A 12552-nucleotide genomic window follows, 5' to 3' on the forward strand; every position below is an offset into this window, starting at 1 on the left:
TAATGGTCAGCAGGAAGTTTGTTCCCCAAAAAATTCATAGGTCTCTAAATAAAGTTGTTGATTGTCTGGCAAAGTATAGTTGCTGTGAGCGAGTCATGGCTGTATGACTTGACAAAGAACCCCATGTATTAACCATCTTTTGTTTCTAAATTATAACTCTGTCATCTTGAAATAAACTACTCCCTCTGTAAAGAAATATAAGAGTGTTTAGATAGCTAATACTCCCTCTGTAAATTAATATAAGAGTGTTTAGATCACTAAAATAGTGATCTAAATGCTCTTATATTAGTTTACTATTGATCTCGAAAAAAAAAGCAGCTAAATTGACAGTATGCAGTAAAAAGCAGTCACGATCATCAGCTTGTTGCACAGCCGTTGGATCCTCTTGGTCAGCCGATCTGGACGGCGGAGGACACCGCTCGCCGCTCGCCATTCGAAGCGGCCTGGCCGCGAGCCCCGCAACCCAATCCGTCCGCCATGGCGCTGTCGGTGCACGCCGCCGCCGTCGCCGTCGCCGCCCCGCGTCTCCTCCCCCCTACCCCGCTCCACCGCTCTGCTCCCGGTACGGCGCCTCCTCCCCTCCCCCTCCTCCGCGCCTTCGCCTCCCTCCGCTCCGGCCCCAGCTCCTCCCGGTGGACGCGGCGGGCGAGCGTGCGGGTGCGCGCGGGTGCCGGCGGCGGAGGCGGGCGGAGGAGGGAGTCCCCGTACGAGGTGCTCGGCGTGGCGCCGTCCGCCGCGCCCGCGGAGATCAAGCGCGCGTACCGGCGGCTCGCGCTCAAGTATCACCCGGACGTCAACAAGGAGGTGCGGTGCCCCCCTCCTCTTCACATCCAAGCAGCAGGATTCAGCGATGGAACTAGCTTCAGTACTGTTTCCTAATGGAGATTTTGCTGACAAGCTCCTGGTTCAATGTAGGCGAATGCTCAGGAGAAGTTTCTGAGGATCAAGCACGCCTACAACACGCTGATGAACTCGGAGAGCCGATCCAAGTACGCGAGCAGCAGCAGCAGCCCTGATTCTTGGTGGTCTCCCGGGAGCAGCAAGCCAGCTGACGCAGAAGAGGATTTCTATGGGTTTGGTACTGAAATCTCCTCTCTTCTCTTCTGCTCTAGCAAACTAGTACTATATTATTCTGGGGCTAGGAATTTTATGCTGGTCCGTGAACTGAAATGGGCCTCTGACCAGTGGTTGATCATTGATGCGGTGGTACGCTCTGCTAGTGTTGGTGCCATTTCATTCCAGTTTTCTGCTACGGAACTGCCTGTGGATCCAATTCCTATTGCAGTTTTTAATCTGCCGGTAGATAAGATGGTTATGCAGATATAACAAATTTGATTGATCCGTAAAAAAATGCGCATTTTGTTGACGCCACTTGGTTTCTGGTTTTGCAGGGGATTTCCTTAAAGACCTGCAAACAGAATTTCAGAACTGGGAGGCTGGCCTGAACTCAGAGCAGAAACCTAAAAGCTTGTGGGAAGAACTGTCAGTAAGTCATCTTTACAGCTTTGCTGCACATTGGAAAATTTACTTTTGGAAAAGGATGGCAAATGTCGACTTGCTAGAAGTACACTTATAATGTTGCAGCTGGTAACTATGGCCTATGATGTAGCCCATGCAAATTATACTTATTTCTGCTCGTGCAGGCTATTGGCGAGGAGTTTGTGGAGTTCCTGGAGAACGAATTGAACATCGACGGCTCGGGCACCGAGGAAGACGATGGGAACGATCCGTACACGCAGTTTGGAGGGAAAGGCGGAAATGCTCAGGGTGACAAGAAGGGAACAAGCAGCTCCGACGATGGCGTGTCGGACATAGAGTCCGTCCTTGAGCAGCTGAAGAAGGAGCTCGGGCTCAGCTGAACTGACAACGATGGCAACTGCAGCCACCGTGATTGGTACCAGCCCGATGTTCATATGGAGGTCCCCTGTTCTCCCGGATCGGTGGCGGTAATGGTAGGTACTACCAGATGCTGTACTTTAGCTGGTATAGCTTTCCGGTGGGACGACGGATCGAGCGTTTTGCAGAATGTTTTTGTTCCTCGTTCGTAGGGCTGCAGTTTGTTCTGGAAAGAGAAGAAGAGAAGGCGTGTGCTTCCTTCTAGTAGTACAGTTTTACGGCTCGATTTCGACGGAATCATGGATGAAGGGACATAATCACACCGAAAGAAGCAGCGGTTCCATTTTTCTTTTTGACCGGGTCAGCAGTTCCATTTCGTTTGTGAGAGAATGTACCCTCCGTCCGTCTGAAAATACTTGTCCTAGAAATGGATAAAATAGATGTATCTATAACTAAAATAAGTTTAAATACAATCATTTCAATGACAAGTATTTCCGGACGGAGGGAGGGAGTGGTATGTCTGAAGAAAAATGGCGTGCCCAATTACGGGGTGACTGAACTGAAGGAAAGAGGGAAGGATTTTGTTTCTATTTTTGTTGACGAACGAACCGGCCCAATTAGGGGGGACTTGCGGCGGGATCGGCCCACCTGGCCCGGTCGGCCGAACCAACCAACCAAGCCAACGCGAGAAGAGAGAGAGAGATTAACCTTAACCCTAGCCTAGCCCCTGGACCCCATCGGAACCGAACCGCTCCTCCCCTGGCTGGTTTTCTTCTCCCCCCGTCCCGCATCTCGCCCCACCCCGGATTTCTTCCGCCGATTCCGTGGCGGCCGGCCGATTCCCCGACAGACCACAGAGAGAAAAATAAACCCGGTGAGTTTTTCTCCTCTCTTCTCCCCCCTCCCCATTTGCCTCTCCCTCGGTTGGTTCGCCTGGTTTAATTCCTCACCGTCTGCCCGGGGATCAGCTCGTCCGGAACCTAGTTTTCGGGGATTAATTCCTCACTGACTGACGATGGCTGATGCAGGGACGGAGGCAGCGGATGGCGACCCCGGAGGCGGAGGCTGCTGCGGCGGCGGCGGACGCGGTGGCGCTGGCGGTTGCGAGGGACGAGGCGGCGGAGGAGGACGACGACGAGGCGGCCGCGGCGGCGGCGGGGGAAGGAGGGCTGGAGGTGGTGGTGCCGATCGGGGCGCAGAAGCACGACCCGGCGTGGAAGCACTGCCTCATGGTGCGCCTGGCCGGCCGGGACCGCCTAAAGTGCGTCTACTGCGGCAAGCACTTCCTCGGCGGCGGCATCCACCGCTTCAAGGAGCACCTCGCGCGCCGCCCGGGGAACGCCTGCTGCTGCCCCGACGTCCCCGCCGACGTCGAGGCCCTCATGCACCGCAGCCTCGACGAGGTCGCCGCCAAGAAGCTGCGCAAGCGCGCCCTCGCCGCCGCCATGGCCGCCGTCGCCTCCGCCGACCCCGCCGCCTTGCCCGCGGCCTCCTCGCCTTCCCCCTCCCCCTCCGCCTCCAACGGCGACCTGGCCAGCCCCATCCACGTCCTCCCACTCAACCAGGCCCCCCGCGCCGCCGAGGAGGCCCCTCCCATGGGGACGGGGTCGGGGTGGACCGGCGGCGGCGCCACCAAGAGGAGGAAGAAGGCGCTGGCCGTGAGGCGTGCTCCTGCTTCTGTCCCGCAGGCCCAGCAGCACCCTCTCCAGCCTGCTACTCCTGCTCCCCAGACGCAGCCTCCTCACCAGACGATCATGGCGCTTGATGCGACAGCAACAGCACTGCCGCTGTCGAGGCATGTCGATCCGGCTGCGGGCTCGGACAGGGACCAGGTTTGCATGGCTGTTGGGAGGTTCTTGTATGACGCCGGTGTGCCACTGGAGGCGGTGAATTCCGTGCATTTCCAGCCGATGGTCGACGCTATTTCCTCCATGGGAGGGAAGCCTGAGGTGTTCTCATACCATGACTTCCGCGGCTGCGTCCTGAAGAAGTCGCTGGATGAAGTGTCGGCTCAGTTAGAGTACTACAAGGGGTCATGGACTCGCACGGGGTGCTCAGTGTTGTCCGATGAGTGGACGACTGACAAGGGCAGGACCTTGATGACCTTTTCGGTGTATTGCCCTGAAGGCACCATGTTTCTGAAATCGGTTGACGCAACAGATATCGTCACATCATCAGACGCGCTGTTTGAGCTACTGAAGAGCGTTGTTGAGGAGGTTGGAGAGAAAAATGTCGTCCAAGTGATCACAAACAACTCTGAGATTCATGCAGCCGCAGGTAAAAGGCTAGGTGAAACATTTCCTACACTGTTCTGGTCTCCATGCACTTTCCGGTGCATCGATGGTATGCTTCAAGATTTCAGCAAGGAGACAGCAGTTAGTGAGATCATAAGCAACGCAAAGACCATCACTGGATTTTTGTACAGCAGTGCTCTTGCATTGAGTTTGATGAAGAAGCATCTGCAGGGGAAGGATCTGCTAGTTCCTGCAGAGACCCGTGCTGCCATGAACTTCGTGACGCTGAAAAACATGTACAGTGTGAAGGAGGATTTGCAAGCCATGATCAGTTCAGATGAATGGGTACACTGCCTGCTGCCAAAGATACCCGGAGGGATAGAAGTGAGCAATATTGTTAGCAATTCGCAATTTTGGTCTTCATGTGCCTTGGTTGTTCGTGCCACCGAACCACTTGTGCATCTTCTTAAGCTGGTAGGTAGCAACAAGAGGCCTGCTATGGGGTATGTTTATGCTGGATTATACAAAGCCAAAGCAGCAATCAAGAAAGAGCTAGTGAAGAAGAGCGACTATATGCCTTACTGGAACATTATTGACCAGAGATGGGACAGGCACATGCAACGACCGCTTCATTCAGCTGGTTTCTTCCTAAATCCACTGTTTTTTGATGGAATTGGAGATAACATATCGAATGAGGTTTTCTCAGGAATGCTAGACTGTGTAGAAAGGCTGGTGTCTGATGTCAAAATCCAAGATAAAATTCAGAAGGAGCTTAACATGTATCGGAGCGAGGCAGCTGGGGATTTTCGTAGGCAAATGGCTATCCGAGCCCGGCGTACTTTACCTCCTGGTTAGTACTATACAGAATTACAGATTGTATTGAACTCACTTTTACTTGATTGACTAAATTATAGCATTGTTGTAAGCATGAGGTTTCTGAACCAACCTTCCACGCTCCATCTGTTAAAGCATCAAGTTTGTTTGATGATACTTTGATCTTGACATGTTATATTATCTTGCAGCTGAGTGGTGGTATATGTATGGCGGAGCTTGCCCGAATTTAACACGTTTGGCAGTACGTATCCTCAGTCAGACCTCCAGCGCTAAAGGATGTGATCGGACACACATTCCTTTCGAACAACTCCATGACCAAAGAATGAATATTTTTGAACGTCAACGAATGCATCATCTCACCTTTGTTCAATGCAACCTGCGGCTACAATACAGGTAACCAAATCCCCGTTACATAGAATGTTTTAATCGATGATGTGTTATTCTGAAAAAAATTTAGCAAAGCATGGATGCAACAAGTGATTTGATTTATACAACTGTTCATAGGCAACAATACAAGGCGAAGGCATTTGATCCAATCTCGGTAGACTACATAGACATAGTTGATGACTGGGTGGTGGATAGATCCACACTGTTCTCGGGACCAGCGGAGCAGCCAAACTGGATGGAGATTAGTCAACCATTCAACTGGACCTCATCGGCAGGACCGGGCGATGAATTCGAGTCCTTCATTGAAGGTACATACCCTCCTTGCTTCCCGTTTGCCCGTGGGTAATGTTGAGGGTTAAACATGAAAATTTTGTTTGCAGGAGTCGATGATGAGATGATCCAAGGCGCTTCCCGAGGAATCCAAGCCGATGATGACGACAAAGATGATTCCAATGATGTAGAGAAAACCCTGCCTGTGGGTGAACAAGTTGGCTCTAACTTGGATAAACCTGTAAACTAATGGAAGTAGAAGAGAACTGCTCGTGGTATATTTCCATGTAGCAGTTATATGGAAGGAAAAAAAAAAGTTTTCGAGTAGCAAAAGGATATAGGTGTTTCTTGTGTGATTTAAAATTTAATGCATATTTCGATGCTTGTGATATATTCGATGGAAAAAAGGAACTTTTATGCAAGCAGCATACAAGGGATATAGATGCTTCTTGTTCTGTGGTTTAGACTTTAATGCATCTTTCAGTGCTTGAGATAGTTTCGTGTCTTTGTGATTGAGGTATTTAGAGATTGGATGTTTTTTCTGTCTTTGTCCGGTCATGGATATACTAAAACCAGAGCTTCTCCTAATATGCTGCAAGTATGCAGCCGCTTTGTTTTAGTTTTTTATCTTTTCTGCACGACATAACCAACATCAGATTTTTTTTTTATCTGAAGGGCCTCCCATTATCAACAGAAGAAGGTAGTTGGACTGGTAGCTGAGGATATTATAGCAGAACAAAGAACGCTAATCTGGAGCCATTTTTCAAATATGTTGTAACAAGTTGCAGCCATTACATAAATAATTCGGTAAATATTTCCAAATTGTGTAGTTTACAAGTTGCAAACACCAGCGAAAACTATTTGGGTGGTACAGGAGCTACAGAATTACACAGCGGCATGCCACTTGTGAATACTTGTGGTGAAGCTCATGCGAGGCAAAATAATCTCCTTGGACGCCCCGAAAGAAGCCAGATGAGGAGCATGGCAGGGGAAAACGCTACAAGCGCCTGCATTTTGTCCCCTGGGAAGTAGTACATCATAGGCAGGACTACTCATCAGAGAATCACCCACCAATTTCTCGGTTCAAGTAGTCAACAAACATCCTCTTCGCGCTGTCGGCATCTGTTGGTGGGGGTCGCCCGCTCAAGCTGTACTGCCCTGCCAGCTTGATGAACGTGCGTCGGAGGCTCCGTAGCTCGGGCAGGCCAACCGATCTTTGAAGATTAATGTAAAAGTCAGTTAAGGATCTCACCGTGCAATGATAATATCCAACGAATGGTGGTTTCCTTCACTTGATTATCTTATGGCAAAATAATAATATAGAAAGGTGAATCCAATTCTAGATTGAGACCATGCAGACAGAAAACTACTCTACCTCAGAATTTTTAGTCTGCTTGATTGGTGTTTGAAAAGTCATTTGCAAGTTTGAAAAATAACGCATGGCATGTATGATATCATAAGGTTATTCTGAACTAGGAACTTGTGCATGCCTACAGATGCACAAAGACGGATATATGTTATTTGCATCTCCTGCAATAATATACTCCCTCTGTAAACTAATATAAGAGCATTTAGATCACTACTTTATAGTATTGTAAACACTCTTATATTAGTTTACGGAGGGAGTATATAAGTCCTTTTAGAGATTTCAATAAGGACTACATACGGATGTATATAGACATATTTTAGAGTGTAGATTCATACATTTTACTCCGTATGTAGTCCACATTGGAATCTCTAAAAAGACTTATATTTAGGAACGAAGGGAGTAATTTGCTAAGAGAATATTGCAAACAGTAAAGGATATAGTTGGCAAGTCAGGCCCAAGAGAAATCTTGTTCATGGCAAGCCCAAGACCACCAGACTGTGCCTCCACAATTGCACTGACCACCTCCTGCAAAGTACAGTTCATATCACAGGTTTGCAGCTCCTTCTAAAAACGTTGCTACATTTCCTGGGACTAGATATCATCAGCCAGGAAAACTGCAGTTACCTGTGTTGCTTTGTCCATCTCGTAGAGCGAATTGCCCTCAGTAGTCCGTACCTAAAATATTATCAAGTCAGGATTTGTTTAAATCTACAGGAAATCCAATATGAATGGAAAAGTACTGCAGGTTGGAAATACACAGTATTTGCACAATATTAGGAAGACTTTAATTGTTTTTGCATTTGCATCATGGAGTATTCAGATTTTGATAGAATTTGTTTGAGATATGGTTCATCTGGATTCCAAGCAAAAAAAAAAAACCTAGCCTAGCCCGGCACCATTCTGCATTTGGAGCAAGCAAAATTTCTTTTAGGCACCGTAGCCTGGGATGGATAGAAAATCAGCTGCATGAAGAGACAAACCAGCTCGCTTTCGTGGGCAAGAATCACACGAACAGCACTTCCGTTACTACTTACTACATACTCCCTCCGTCCCATAATATACTACTAGTGTAAAAAACGTTCTTATATTATGGGACGGAGGGAGTAGTTTAGTGCTTGTCTAGGAAAACATAACTAACCTTCAAAAGATTATTCAGATTAGAGGCAACAGCTAAGCCAACACTAGCACATGAAAGACTGGATAGGCCAGCTTAGCAAGAACCAAATTCACCGATAGTGTAACATGGGAAAAAAACATAGGAACTAAACACATTTCCTTAATATGTTCTTGTATTTGGCTGCAATATATAGTACCACACCAATTCATGCAGGCATTAACAGAGTACCAAATAATTATTGTTTATGTATTGGAAGATCATGCAGTCGTAGTCAGTCAATGATGTATACAAAAATTTCTTTGTTAGAAAAACATTTATACTTACAGACTGAGTAGCTATTGTAGGCTGGAGAACTTTCACATCTCTTGTTTTCGAATCCACTTTCTTAGTCAAATATGATACAGCCTCGGCAATAACAGGGGAAGATTCCACAATTTCCTCTATTGAAAACAGCAAGATCGATCAAATGGGATAATGAGTCAATTAAGGAAGTAAAGAAGTAGAGAGCGAGCACTAGCCAAGTATAGTGAGCATTTCTTGGGTGGTACTAATTCTTGTGTAACCAATATAAAACTGGATAGAAAGGATTGTGAAAAGAAGCCTGGAATTCTGTCTGACAATAAACTAATTAACTAAAATAATTACCAATTCAACCAATCACATGAGCATGAGTTTCTATGAGTGTTCGACAATAACAAGCAATAAATATTGTGGGTTCAACCAATAGGGACTATAGAACAATAGAAGGACAGAACATCTACTATGGCGAGTAATGCATAAGGTACTAGACATATGTGATACTAATTACAAAGATTAGATATACGATGAACATATTAGTACTGATTCAGATCACGCATGCTGTGAAAATAAAATAATTAGACAAAATGAACTACTGTATTTGACTACCTCTAGATGGAAACAATTCAAAAAGAGGGGAATCCCAGCGGCTACGACTATCAGGCCTCTCAAATCTCCTTGCCAGATCTTCAAATCTGTGAAAACAGAAGAAATCATGAGAGAGCAATGGCACCTGCTCGGTAAACTGAAGGAGACAAAGAGTCCATTACTTTCCCCATAAACCCGATACAACAGCAAATCCTTCCATAACCTATCAAATATTTCAGTGATTTGAAATAAAAATGCCAACTATATATACATGAATTCGAAATCAGAGCAAACAAAGTAACTGTGCAGCATATATCTCATTCGTAAGAGGTATTACATTTTGCAAACAGGTCAACAAGAGCCACAAGAGAAATATCTTACATATTGTTATCATATGAGGGTTCTCCTTTCTCCTGACGCTTGACGTTCCAATCCCTACAATGGTCCACTTCTGTATCACAAAAGAACTGAAACATAAAAGATGAAGTATGATGGAAATCACTTACTATTATATCATTTACAATATTAAATGGTGAAAAGGCGCAGTAAACTGGCCAATAGTTTCTATATGCACTCTCTTCAATAGGATACTTTGTGTAGGACATAATCATGGTTTGCAAATCAGGTAAAAAATACTTTAAGATCACTTTGGTAATGCATCTTATTTATTAAGGTCTGTCCCTCCAATTTCCCATGCTGTACTCCCTCCGATTCATATTACTTGTCGTTCAAATGGATGTATCTAGACATATTTCAATGCTAGATACCGTTTGAGCGACAAGTAATATGGGTCGGAGGGAGAACTCAATTTCTGAACTGACATTTTAATGTCGGCGGCGGTGGGTCTTCACCAAGAACCAGTCATGAATCACATCAATTAGCTCGTGTTAGCTCTATTATTATGTGGCATTTATGATTATCTGGTTGTCTCTTTACTACCTGACTTCTATTGCCATCTAACCAACAACAATACTTAGAGAACACATGATGCCATCTCATCATGATTTCATTGTGCTATGCTCATATTAGTGTAAACCTGTTATGTGTAAAATGAATGTAAGTCAATAAACAGGACATCAAGTGCCTACCACACAATATCTTATTCCCGAAGCACGCGCAAGACACCACAGCTCATATCGGTACCCCTGCATATTATAGGTAAAAATCATCACGCCTCTAACAGAGTACAGCACAAGTTGCAGAATCCACTTCATATTACAGTTTACGTAGTAACTGCTCAAGAAACAACAACAAAAAACTGAGCTATATTGACATTTTTTACTATGTAAAACGATGGACTTGAGCTTGTAATTCCCAAACTTGAGTGGTTCGGAAAACCATAGCACAGGGAGGGGCCCAGATTTTGTCCCCTGATCACACTGTGCCAAGTACAACAATAACATACATAAAAAGATAACCACACAGTGCTGCTTCTATCTTCTATTACTAATTGAGAATGGAGTAGTGATTGCAAGTTGCAGCAATAGAATTAAGGAGACAGTACTGCCATCACCTTAATATTGTTCAAAGAATCCACGATGATTATGCCATCCCGTGACACAGACCTATCAACTTCTGATCTCAAAACTCCTCTTAAGTTTTTCTCCACAACCATATCTAAGAAATAAAAGCACAGAATCAGTTGGCAGAAATAAGTGGATGGTAAAAGAACAATAAAAATGAATTGAATAGTAGCATAGAGAAAACATGAAGACTAAAAACCGACAATACCTTTGTAGCTTTCATTCCGTCCAAGATGGAGCGATGACTCGTCAATGACGCGGACAGTGACGTCAGGCACGGAGGAGCGAAGAGCGGCAGCTAGACAAGCTGCAGCCTCTGACTTGCCGCTGCACGGCTGCCCGCACATCACCACGAGCGCCATGGAAGATGCAGAAACCTTAGGAGACGGATAGAACAAAAGCATCAGGGCATGGTTCCATCTTCAATACTCCCTCTGTAAACTAATATAAGAGTGTTTAGATAACTATTTTAGTGATCTAAACGCTCTTATATCAGTTTACGGAGGAAGTACAAGCTAAAAGTCGAGAAAATTCCCCTTTGCAAATGTTTAACCCTACATCACTCTGAGCAGGGATATTGTTGTCTGTCAAAACGGCCACTATACATGCCATTTATCGAGGTCGATACAGCATATGAAGTACAAGCTAAAAGTCGAGAAAATTCCCCTTTGCAAAATGTTTAACCCTAAATCACTCTGTGCAGGGATATTGTTGTCTGTGTCAAAACGGCCACTATACATGCCATTTATCGAGGTCGATACAGCATATGAAGTACGAGGAAATTGATGATTTATATAAGGAAGTTTATATCACATAGCTGGTCAGCCCTTGACAAAATATTCAAGTTAGTCGTTTGGTTTGGCTACCAATAGGGAATGAAAAAGCACTCCTAATTAAAACCCAGCACGGAGATCTCAAATCAGTATCGCTGATCATATATCGGTAACCATATCTCTCTGTACATGACGAGCTCTCCAGCGAGCAAAGACAGGGTTCCTCGACGAGGTGGTGGCGAGAATTGCCTCCCACTGTAGCGGGGCCGAAATTGGTTAGGGGAATCGATCGCGAGAGCGAGAAGATCGCGCGGCCCGGACGAATCGGAAGGGGGCACACCGTGGGCGGCGGACGGGCATGGAGGAGCCTCGGCCGGAGCTGGGAGGGATGGCCGTTGCTGCCCTGGGGTATACGGGGAGAAGGGGAGATGGGGCTCACCTTCCGTCCGCGCTCCGTTGAAGTAGGTGCCGGCCGGCCCTCGCCTGCTGCTGGTCCGGTGGTGCGTGCGCTAAGCGGCGACACGGCGGGACGGAGCTCTAGGGCACCGCGGCGGTGGACTGGCGTACTGCGAGGGGGGAGATTCCGTTGGGCCGGACTGGAGGAGGAGTTGGGTCCTGGAGAGGAAAGGTCGGGCCGGATTGGAGGAGGAGTTGGGTCCTGGAGAGGAATGAGAAGCCGAAATCACTAATTACTAATTCAGTTTTGCTAAAGCATATTTAGATGTGCCATAAGTATTGCACATCTAAGTCCTATGTCATTGCTTACTAATTAAGGAGTACTCAAACACTCCACTTTCGAATGTCGCGACAAGTGGCGCACATGCAGCGCGTCACTTGTCGTAACCTGCGAGTTTTTCCTTTTTTTCGTTTATTTAAAACGTTTTATCTCTTAAACCGTGCGTCCAAATCTCGAACCGTTTTCACCATTAGATTCTTCGCGTCAACATCTTCAAAACTAGATTCCATGTTGATAAATTTTGACGAACTTTCTTTTCACAAAAAAAACTGGATGAAAAAAACCGGACGAAAAAACTAAACCGGGAGCACGGTTTTTTTTCCCTTTCCGAAAGAGTCGTGGAAGCAAAACCGTGACTCTCGTGTAAGGAAAAAAAAACAGAAAACACGTTTTTTTTATTTCCGAGAGGCACGGCCGTGACTCTCGCGAAAGCACAACCGTGCCTCTCGCGAAAGCAAAACCGTGACTCTGGCGAAAGAAAAAAAACAAAAAATACGTTTTTTTTCGTTTCCGAGAGGCACGGTCGTGACTCTCGCTAAAGCACAACCGTGCCTCTCGTGGAAGAAAAACCGTGACTTCCACGAAAAA

General features: G+C 46.3%; 3 protein-coding genes across 4 annotated transcripts; 2 read left to right on the forward strand and 1 right to left on the reverse strand.

Moving 5' to 3' along the window:
- Positions 1 to 405: 405 nt before the first annotated feature.
- Positions 406 to 2187, forward strand: LOC125511206 (uncharacterized). The gene is made up of 4 exons (XM_048676527.2): positions 406 to 804; positions 916 to 1078; positions 1392 to 1486; positions 1644 to 2187. Exons 1-4 carry the CDS (start codon positions 478 to 480, stop codon positions 1857 to 1859), a joined length of 801 nt encoding a protein of 266 aa, XP_048532484.1. The 5' UTR covers positions 406 to 477; the 3' UTR covers positions 1860 to 2187.
- A 366-nt stretch (positions 2188 to 2553) lies between these two features.
- LOC125511203 (uncharacterized) lies at positions 2554 to 6056 on the forward strand. Of its 2 annotated transcripts, XM_048676523.2 has the most exons (5): positions 2554 to 2710; positions 2865 to 4920; positions 5093 to 5297; positions 5409 to 5599; positions 5672 to 6056. In XM_048676523.2, the coding sequence occupies exons 2-5, from the start codon at positions 2880 to 2882 to the stop codon at positions 5809 to 5811; spliced, it is 2577 nt and encodes an 858-aa protein (XP_048532480.1). In that variant the 5' UTR covers positions 2554 to 2710; positions 2865 to 2879; the 3' UTR covers positions 5812 to 6056. The 2 variants fall into 2 exon arrangements, with proteins under 2 accessions (XP_048532480.1, XP_048532479.1); XM_048676522.2 differs by lacking the exon at positions 2554 to 2710 and having other exon boundaries at positions 2730 to 4920.
- Positions 6057 to 6301: 245 nt separating this feature from the next.
- Positions 6302 to 11872, reverse strand: DRL1 (KTI12-like, chromatin associated protein). Its single transcript, XM_087522113.1, has 10 exons — positions 11668 to 11872; positions 10664 to 10832; positions 10446 to 10549; positions 10021 to 10077; positions 9314 to 9399; positions 8954 to 9039; positions 8372 to 8487; positions 7555 to 7605; positions 7367 to 7455; positions 6302 to 6787 (listed from the first exon to the last, which is right to left on the reverse strand). Exons 2-10 carry the CDS (start codon positions 10815 to 10817, stop codon positions 6625 to 6627), a joined length of 906 nt encoding a protein of 301 aa, XP_087378239.1. The 5' UTR covers positions 10818 to 10832; positions 11668 to 11872; the 3' UTR covers positions 6302 to 6624.
- Between the last annotated feature and the right edge of the window lie 680 nt (positions 11873 to 12552).

Source organism: Triticum urartu, chromosome 5A, assembly GCF_056163025.1.
Source record: "Triticum urartu cultivar PI428250 chromosome 5A, HENAU_Tu73, whole genome shotgun sequence".
NCBI classification, from domain to species: domain Eukaryota; kingdom Viridiplantae; phylum Streptophyta; class Magnoliopsida; order Poales; family Poaceae; genus Triticum; species Triticum urartu.